Source organism: Argopecten irradians, chromosome 11 (assembly GCF_041381155.1).
Source record: "Argopecten irradians isolate NY chromosome 11, Ai_NY, whole genome shotgun sequence".
Classification (NCBI taxonomy): domain Eukaryota; kingdom Metazoa; phylum Mollusca; class Bivalvia; order Pectinida; family Pectinidae; genus Argopecten; species Argopecten irradians.
Window position 1 is genome coordinate 30,116,210 of NC_091144.1, and position 10,583 is coordinate 30,126,792.

Below are 10,583 nucleotides of genomic sequence, written 5' to 3' on the forward strand. Positions count from 1 at the left end.
ATGTGATTCATCAGAACCATTGCACAAAACTATTAGTCACCAATGTTCAGAGTTGTTTAATAAGTAGTTCCGTTTTCGGAAATCATTGCTATTTTTCTGACCATGCTCAGATTTGATTATTACAATTGAAATTGGATAACGCCAACCCTTCCGCAGTAAATCTGGTCCTATCACCATGATTTCTTTCCACGCGTGGCTGTTTATTGACCTTTATTCTATATTTGACCAGTTACACGTAAAGCATTGAATCTTTGAATTTTTATGTCAGCTGAAATTTCTACTTCTATTTCTACTTCTATACTTCCTACATAGCCTCTACTATGTTGTTTGTTTGTTTGATTATTTATCTTACAATTTACAGCTAGGATCATGCAAGGACGGTCCCATGTATGCGATATGCAGTGCTATATTGTCTTGTTTTGTTCATTTGTTTGTTAATTTTTGTCGTGTGTTCTAAAGGATTTTAGTCATCATTAATGGAACTTTGAAAGAGGAGCGCACAGATTGGTTTACCACAGAACAATTCATCTCCGCTACCTACAACCTACAGCATGAAGAATGGCGTCGGTAGAAGCTCGGTAGAAGCTCTGGAATAGTGAGAGTTATATTAGATCTCGGCCATATTATGATATTTGGGGGAGACAGATTAAAATTAAAAATTTACTCGAAATATTACCATAAGTCCCAATACTAAATGGCCATTAATGGATTGCTTGATTTCCTTATTTTGTCCTCGACACTTTTTCAGTCAACATCGTAGCCCCAGAGAATAGCAATGTTAAACTATTTCACGCCTAGGTATTGACGTTTTGTGTCAGAATCACAATAACAACTGTCGTCTGAACACCGCTCGAAAATGCTGACGTCAATAATTAATGGTATTTTTGTATATTTGCGAAAACAGCGTTTAAAAAGAAAATATGAGGAGTGGGTGATACAGTGTCTCTATAGAAAGTTCGCAGTCACAGTTATAGAAGTATTTCACAAGGAGTGAAAAGATGACAATAAAGGTCTACATGACCAAGAGAATGTCATGCAGTTTTAATGCAAATTGAAGTTGAATGCTTTTAGTGCATGGGGAACGTTTCAACCAGGAAGTAGTAACCATGAGACGATAATGGCGTGATGTTAAAAATACAAGTGTAGACATCTCAAAAGGGAATACCGTGTGTTATTGGCAGGAGTGTATCGTATTATGTAAAGGGCTTCTTCATACATCGTTAACTCAAGGAATTACCTACGGATACAGACAGTGCACTCTCTGTAACCTCTACTTGATGCTGGATGTGTGTTCGGTTAATGAAAGTTACATTGAAATATTTCTGGTGAAAAGAAGTGACCAAGGCTTTTCATTCCTTTTCTTGATATTACATCCTCAAAAGGCGACTTATTTTGCGATCTTGGGATTATTATTATTACAATCATTCCCAAATGGCTAATTTTCTTCCATACACATTTCTTTTATCACATCACTTTGTGCTGGGCTTTAGATAAACAATAGCTCCATGAAGGAAAGCTTTGTTTGTTCTCCTAGCCGATACACACCTCATTCTATACATTCTATAACAAAATGCTATGTTCTGTGATTGGTTCACGTTCAGCATGTATAAGACGTTTGTCAACTATCGGTATCCCTGATGTGCTGTTCGGAACCTTAGTATCTTTCAGTGTGACAAGGGGTCAACACAAACAGACTGACGTTCTGTTAACACCCAGAGTCATTAAAGGACGTGCCAGGTTTTTTGGTTGAGAAAAATCCCCGGAGGGAAACCATCGAGCAGCGGTAAATGATTGGCAACTGCTCCACATAGGTTTGGCACTCGTAGCCCAGAAGTGCAAATAGTGTGATAATATGTCGGGACACTGTCTCAAAACTAGGCCACCGCGGTCCCTCTCAATGAAAGAAGACAAAAACATATCAAAGAAAACAATATTTTATATAATAATTTATATAAAAGATAAATTTAACGATTGATAAATTCGTTTACAGCACTTAGTGTTTAAAATATATTTTACTGCTACCAATATGCTCTACATACGGTCAAAATAATTATTTAAACGTGATTATTTATAAAGAACCGAAAACCAAGTAATATTTTTTTAATGTATTAAAAACGCTGTATGATGATTCAAACAAAAGAATGAATACTTAATACCATTTTTCAAATATTAAATTTTTTTTCATAACTACGTCATAAACATTATAAAAATAACTAAGATAAGAAGTTAGCGCTACATCGTATGTCTTTGAGACATCTCGTCATCCAAATGTTCAATAAAATTGGAATGTTTGTAATCAAAGAAAAGTTTGTGGATAAATACTTGACAATTCCCCTTTGTTACTCGAGAGGAGCTATACTTTAATGTCCTCGTTTAACATTTGTATTTATGATTATTAGAAGATCACAACATGAAGGTTACATAATGATTCCAAGTTATAAAATAGTCGCACAATTAAAGAAAGTTTATAAATGTTATATTCAAAAATTATATGTAAATGACAATACACAATAGCATGTCTAGCTTGTTCAATATATAAAAATTGGACCATTGTATTCATGTCTTAATAGCATTCTTCCTTCGATTTCTTCAGATGTATTTTAGAATGCTGCTTTACCGGCAACGAAGGCACAAACCAGTATGAGGACGGTTGATGCAATGACTGAAAAAGTAAATAATGAAAGCAAAATATTAGTATATTTGATATCAAAACGGTTTAACATGGCATAGTAAAGAAATATATAATAATTTTTAAAAAAATCATCAATTTAAAAATCAAGATATATCCTTACCTGGGTCAATGCTTTTTATCTTTTCTTTACACATAATTTAGTTTTAAATTACCCGAAATAACCCGAACAATGCACACTTGTTTGATTCTTTTTTAATCTATTCAATTTTGAAAATTATCGTTGAATATTTTATTTTTCTTAATATTTTTGTACTTTCGACAGAGATTATACCTTCGGCCGCTCCGCTATTTCCGCTACGAGAGGCTGCACATGCGTTAAGAACAGCTGCAGTACATCCGGCGTACGTTGTCGTTTCGTCACTTCCGTCGTCACAATCCGAGGAACAGTCACACTTGAATGATTCTTCTACGCAGCTAATTGAGGAAGGATTGGCACAGGAGAACCACCCAGATGGACAATTCTGAAAACAATGGTTATTGTCAGGTTTGCCAAATGGTCATAGCTTATATTTTAGTCAATTTGTTCTATATGCATTTTGATCGACCATAGTCACTTATTTCGTTACTTCCGTTACGAACTGAAACGAATGGTAGTCTGTTAGATCAGCATGTTCTATGTGCTATATTTTTCGAAAATATTTTTTTCGGATACAGTATCAAATGTTTTTATTGGAGTTTAATTCGAGCCTCTGATTTATTCTTTTTCTTATTTAATCATTTCTATTTCAGTATAATCCTAACCTGTACATATTGGCCGGCGGCAGCGGTTGTGCATGCACCCGTGTTGCATGTCTGGAAATCGCTGGCGTTTCCGGGACACTGAAGACCTCCATTAGCCGGAAGAGGATTGTCACAGCTTCGGGAACGAGACTGTAGCCCTCCTCCGCACTGCGCTGTACATACGCCGTACGCTCCCCAAGCACCCCACGCTCCATCAACTGGAAGTCCAACACGGTATGTCTCACTCATTTAAGCTTTAATGCTATTCATACTCATTTAAGTTACTGATTCCTTCCAATAATATTGTGTTGCAACAGAAAAGATAAGGACAAAACATAAAAGTGTCTTTGCAAAATACTCGACTGCTAAGCAATATGCAAGCAGAGACACCAAACAAGCTAGATTATGTCGATCTTGTTAAGTATATAAAACCACCATGAGCATTTACGAGTAACGTATGTTTTTTGCAATTCTTAGAGTCTCTGCTCAATTATTAATTATTTCGGTTGCTGTAATTTTGAATTACCGTTATTTGTTGTCTCTGTAAGACACATCGGAACTTAAAAATATGTTTTATAGTATTCTTCGATTTCGTAACCAAACATATTCAAACTAAATCGAAAATGAAATGGCGAACTAACAACAGAAATATCACTATAAAAGCGACTAAACTTATCCATTATTCCTAAATGACTTAATTTCTTCCTATCATCATTCTTTACTTTCGTAACCGTGTATAATGAAACCTTTTACATCTTCATACCATTGGTATAATGGTAAATAAACAGTTTACATACTGATGCAGACTGCTGTGTTACAGTCCTGCTGTTCGAAGTCCGTTCCGTTACAGTTAGCGCCACCGTGAGCAGGGGCTGGGTTGGTACAGCTACGGGTCCTGTCCTGGGTACCACCTCCGCACGTTACGGTGCATGTGCCCCATGGAGACCAATCAGTGTATCCTCCATCCACTAAAATGAAAAGATGTGTCATCAGGTACATTAAAATTCTGAAAGATATTATTTAAATTCCGCTTGTTTTGAAATGCGAGGCTTTTCATGCTTTATATTCCGAATAAATTTATAAAAAATTACCGGTGACTACTGTAAGTAGTATAATCTCGCGGTGTCAATTTCTAACAATTAAGCCATATAGGTTATGAATCTGTTTAAGTTTTTCCGTCTTTGCATATTACAGAGTCGCCTCCCTTTCGGGTATGTATCCATTGTGTCGTCATAATTTTGTGAGCGAACACATGACGTCACAATCAATATCCTGCGAATTAAAGTAACTATACAGTATTTTTCTAGACAAATATCTATCTTGAAATGTTTGAAATGTTCATTCCAGCTTGCATACGTGTAAAGAACAAACATATTGTACAGAAGCTAATATTCTAGAAATCAACTGAATGATGAAGATTAGGGATAAAAAACTGAACATTTATAAATTGAAAATATATGTATTTACCTGGGCAAGGACTAAGTGTACAGCTTGTTGCCTCAGAGCTGTCTCCGACACAGTCGTTTCCGCCATATTGAGGAGCGGGAGAATCACAGGCACGAGTGCGGTTCTTGATACCGGTAGCGCATGTTACGGAACAGTCTCCCCAGGCCGTCCACTGTCCATACTCACCGTTAACTACGAAGTCCATTTCAATATCAAAATAACTCATATCAAGCCAATTAATTGAATATTGAAATAGTAAAATATATAAACCAATTAAAGATTTTAATGGGTATATGTATTGTAAACCATTTTATATTCTGCATCTTCGATATTTTCACTAAACTCGCGAATATATAAATTCGCAATACAGGACACTTACTCAAAACCATTACTGACGCGTATGTACAAGCGTATACGTTTTATATGAATATTTGCGAAAACATTGAATTCTCGTTCGAGCTCTGTCGCAAAGTTACGCAAATATTTGTTTCTTTCTAATATAATGGGGTTCGTGGTAACAAGATGACAAATCTCAGTTTTGATACTTCTGTAAAGGTAATAAAATCCTTGCAAACACAGACAAACTACAAAGTAGTGAACGTTCGACTATTCAATTAGCTCTGTCTAATAGGACCACGCAAAGGCTATTAGTCTTTATATGTGTGTCTTTATACAGAGTAGTCCTATGTCACTAAGACAGGTTTTATTGTAGATTCAAAATGGCGGCTGGGTTTTAGAACTAAAGAACATACTTGGACAGTAGGTGGTTGTGGTACAGGTCTGTGTCTCCGTTCCATCGCCGACACACTGAGCACCGTCGTACTGTGGAGCTGGGTCTGAGCAGTCCCTGGTTCGAGACATAACGCCTGTCTGGGAGCTTCCAAAGTCCATGCAGGTCAATGAGCAGTCCCCGAAAGATCCCCAACTCGCCCAGTTACCGTCAACTGTAAAGTAATGTTTAATGTTAAAAAACTAATAAAATCGACAATAAAACATTTTCTCTCTATATACATAAACAACAGCGGAATGATACATTTAAATGTCGTAAGAGATATAAAAATTATTTCCATTCTTAATGGTTCACGTTAACATTTGTATTATGGTTTTCGGTTTTTTTTTCAAATTTAATGATACACTATTAGCTTAACACGTTTTGTGCACTTACTTGGAGCAGGTTTTGCGCAATCCTCATCGAATAATCCATCACCGTCATCATCTACAACCAAACAGTGACGACACCGTTACCAATAAAAAAAGTATTCCTATGTTTTTTTCTTATAGCAGAAAAAAATTAATTGTCTTTCCATTTATCCATTAATCTGATTTTTTTTATAAAAAAATATTTTACATCGATTGCGGTCAAAGTACCGTAATATTTATATTGATACAATTCCCTTTCGATGGCCTGGATGAGTAGTGTTTGCCTGCTTCCTTACTTACCTGCTCCATTATTTGCTGTGGTACACAGTTCTTCGTCAATGAGACCGTCACAATCATTATCAAATCCGTCACCAACCGTGGATGTAGTGGGAACACATACCTGGAGCAATACACAGAAAAATAGCACATGGTATTTAGGGAATGACGCCATTTGAAGGATGCAACTTGGTCTTTAGGGCATTACCCCGAATTTACATATTACAGAGTTATCTGCCCTTGCGGTTAGGTATTGATTGTGACGTCATGTGTTTGGGAGCTTAACGTCATACGTTTCGGAGAAAACGACGTGAATTGCGCTCACAAAATAATGACGTAACAATTGATATCTACCCGAAAGGGAACTTACTCTGTAATATGAAAAGACGGAATATCCCCATTTGTAGAATAAGATATGGTCGTTTGGGCATGGAATTCATATGTATAGAATAAGATATGGTATTTAGGGCACGGCATTCACATTCCCAAAATAAGACATAATGGCTAGGGCAATATATTCCTATTTTAATTATACAACTTAAATGAAAAAGGCAAGGTCTTCAGGTCTTGGCATTCCCATTTGAAGGATAAAACATGGTCGTAAGGGCATGATACTACCATTTGACCTTCATGAATTATCATTAAAAAGATTATTTGATTTTTTAGTGTTAATTTTCTGGGTTTTGTTTCAACTTACGGTGTTGATTGGCGCCATACGCATGCCTGTAGTAAACCCATAAGTCTCGTACTGTTCCTGTCCATATAGGTACCCTCCGAAGATGGAGATCGTTGAAGTGTGACGGACAGTATGTGAGCCGTGACTGACTGAAATGTAGCCAGCGACATATTCGGTACCAGCAATGGCATTATAGGTAGTGGTAGGGAACGCAGAGCCGTCCAATCGGAGTCCGTCCTTCTCTGAGTCTTTCACAACAAACATGAAGTAGTTGTTGTACGATCCCTGTGAAATAAACATGTACATTTAATTCCAAAATTCCATGCTGCACAAATCATCTCCAAATTATAAACATTGATTAGGATATGACGAAATCGAACCAAGACAATATGTTGTTGACGACAGACGACGAGAAACTTATTTTGAATTGCGATAGAAAATCCTGAAAAATATATAAGCGTATATATTCCGGTGGTTTTATAACACTTTTGTGCTATATTGCATAATCTAATTGAGTGAACGACTAACTAGGTCAATTAGCGCTTCAATTTTCGGGATATGTCTATACAGTGAATTAAATTCAATTAATGAGGTACTAAGTATGTGAATCACAAGGCTTTGTTGATATATATCGTTGTGATGTTATTTTCTGCTTCACCAAATATTTTCGTTATACAATATCTAGTGACTGAAATCGGTTATTCATAAATGATGTGACTTTACTCGCAAGATAGCTGAAAAAATATATATGTCTTAGCACGATACATGTATTATGTGTTTCCAACACAATAAAACTTTAACGCCTTCTAGCGCCTGACCACTATCAGCAAAATGTTTCACGAACTTGATAAATTTCATTACTTAGTCACGAACGTAAGATTATATTTATCACATAAATTTTATTGATATATATAAGATTTTAATCTCAATATAACACAGTAGAAATACTTCTCTGATGTGACGTTTCCGTCTACTGAGACAATCATTCGACGTGGTATACAGACTATTACGACGTCAAAACTACATGTGAAGTCATAATAGTGTTATTACACGTGTAGATATATAAGATGACTGGACGGGCTGAATTTGATGAAGCAATTTTAAGCCAATGAAAATGCTCGTTACAAGCAAGTTTAAATAATCTATATTTACCTGTGAGTATCTGGGCGTTGCGAATGTGTAGTCTGCTGCGTATTGTTCGATGGGAGGGATCAACATCATCATAGGGTCAGACTTTTCGGCAGTTGACTGCTGGCTCAAACAAAACTGTATCAACATGATGGGTTTGTCGGCGGTCACTTTACAATAGGCTGTCGATGGAATTTCCTTTTGGATCATGTCGCCGGCGCTAGAAATCGTAAAGGTATCTGTGAACCCACCCGAGATTGTAACTGTGGTTGAGTCCTCGCTTGAGATAAATCGGAAGTAGTCTCCGACCGTTCTCAAGGGAATCGGGACTGTGATGAAATTCTTGCCCCAGGAGTCAACGCGTGTCAGTTGTTCGACCAAATGATCAGAACTACCTCCGGTTCCAATCTTTGTCTTTTTGTTGCCACTGAATACCGCGATGTTTTTGTCTGCCTCGACCTTCGTGCCGCTCAGGTCTCCAGAACTCGTGAATTGGAATGTATCGAATCTGTCCATGGTTAGCGAAAACGTGTCACCAGAAAAGTAATATGTACTATCATAGTACACATAGTCGGAATCCAGTGCTGATCCCAGGGTAATGGTAACCTGTGTGGAATCATTGACGGCAGCCACTAAGATCTCGCATTGTTGTGAAGGAGGGTAATAGGTAACTGCGAAGTATTCCTTCCCAATGACATCGGTGGGCAATCCAAGGAAGGCGTCACAGGAATAGGTTTCTTTGTTGACGCCGTAGATCACAACTTCATCATCTGCGGTGATCCATATTCCTTTAGAAGCCAAGTTGGTTCCAGACATACGTATTAGAGGCGAGAATGCCAATTCCTTGACGTAACCAGATGTGACTGTGAAGCTCTCGCTTATTCCTGCGGATAAGTATCGGGGCGCCGTGATCTGAACGTTCACCGTTGTTGTTTTCATTGTCGTAACGAAAAGTTCTACGTCAAAATTAGCTGCGATGTTTTCCATGTAGCCTATGATAAACTCTGTGCCAGCATTGTCTGGACCGCCTGTTGATTTTTAATTAAAGTTAGAATCATTTTATTTATTCAATAAATTATTATTTTTTAATGGATTGATGTTTTAAATCACTTATAAATTCTTAATTAAGTTTAAGATTACTTGTTTATCAAAAGTTAAATAACATTGTTTTCTTTTTTCAATGAATGTAGATATCGCCTCAAACTGTAATGTTATAAGTACAATAAGTTACTAAAACAATATAAAACAATACAATAAATAGTATGTAATACTCAATTATATTGATAGGGGAGACTTTATAACATTTTCTATACTGCAAACCAAATTTTAGCGCGGTGACTTAATTTTGCGGGTTTTTTTTTTTTTTTTTTTTTGTGGGACGAATTATTCACGATGATTTGATTTTGCAATTTTTCTGCTGAACAACTTATTCATGGTGATTTAATATATTCATATATTTAACGATCGATATACGCTAATTGTGACTTGTTTTTGAAAAAAAATGGTGGCGATTGATTTTCGTCGGCGAAATTCTATGAATTAAGTTGGTTTACAATATATTCCAAACTTCAAATTGATATTGTATATATTCAACACAAAAAGCTACTTAAATATTCAATTCGAATTCAAAGACAGTGGATGAAAGTACACTTACAAAGGGCCGAGACAAGCAAACACGCAGCAAGTACTGAACGAAAGAGAGCTGAAAACAGAACATAAAAGTTAAATTAAACTCATAGCATAATGAGTCGATTAATTAAATCATTGCTTTAACAGTTGTAAATACTGAACTTCCCTATACCTAGAAACAACAATTACTATTGAAAACCGCACAGTAATCTTTGGAATTTTACACTTTTTTATTCTAAACAATACAAAAACAGAAACTAAGTAATTTATTTAATTTCTACAACTAACTATCTAAACAAAACTATACATGACATTTTTTTCACTACACTTAATGTTGCGATAATCCGTTATGACTTAAGTTCGTGCAGTAAAAATATTTGACATTTAAAATTGATTTCCAATTATCAGGCTTTAAACTCATTTACTAATAACAATATACATAACATGAAATTAAAATCTTGATATTACTTTTATTCTATCACGTCTTAAATATTTAAGAAAGAACAGTTATGTAATAGTTTTAGTATTATACCTTGCGCCATGTTGCCGCCAAGAGGTCCACAGCCACCAACGTTCCTAACTTGTCTAAGAATTAAATGTTAGCCCAACGTTTATAAGAAAAATAATTTCATATTAGTTAGCAATAGGTTAATTTTCAGTCGTCATTTTCTTGACATATGTCCAATGTTGATCAAAGACATTACTTAAATTGTAAAAAATTGTCCGCTTACAAACCCAAATGTTTAAAAGAAAACTTACTCTCTAGTTATTTTACTTACATGGCTAAGTAAATAAAATAATAGAAAAGTGTATAGCAATTGTCACACTTATATATTTAATGCCATTGTTGGTACCCTAAACCTTTAAAGAATTTAT

General features: G+C 35.8%; 1 protein-coding gene across 1 annotated transcript; it reads right to left on the reverse strand.

Annotated features, from left to right (window-relative positions):
• Positions 1-2,153: 2,153 nt before the first annotated feature.
• LOC138335266 (uncharacterized) lies at positions 2,154-10,302 on the reverse strand. Its single transcript, XM_069284273.1, has 12 exons — positions 10,240-10,302; positions 9,733-9,780; positions 8,103-9,106; positions 6,972-7,235; positions 6,299-6,398; positions 6,024-6,074; positions 5,611-5,802; positions 4,880-5,050; positions 4,210-4,380; positions 3,434-3,630; positions 2,964-3,153; positions 2,154-2,662 (listed from the first exon to the last, which is right to left on the reverse strand). Exons 1-12 carry the CDS (start codon positions 10,247-10,249, stop codon positions 2,601-2,603), a joined length of 2,460 nt encoding a protein of 819 aa, XP_069140374.1. The 5' UTR covers positions 10,250-10,302; the 3' UTR covers positions 2,154-2,600.
• Positions 10,303-10,583: the final 281 nt, after the last annotated feature.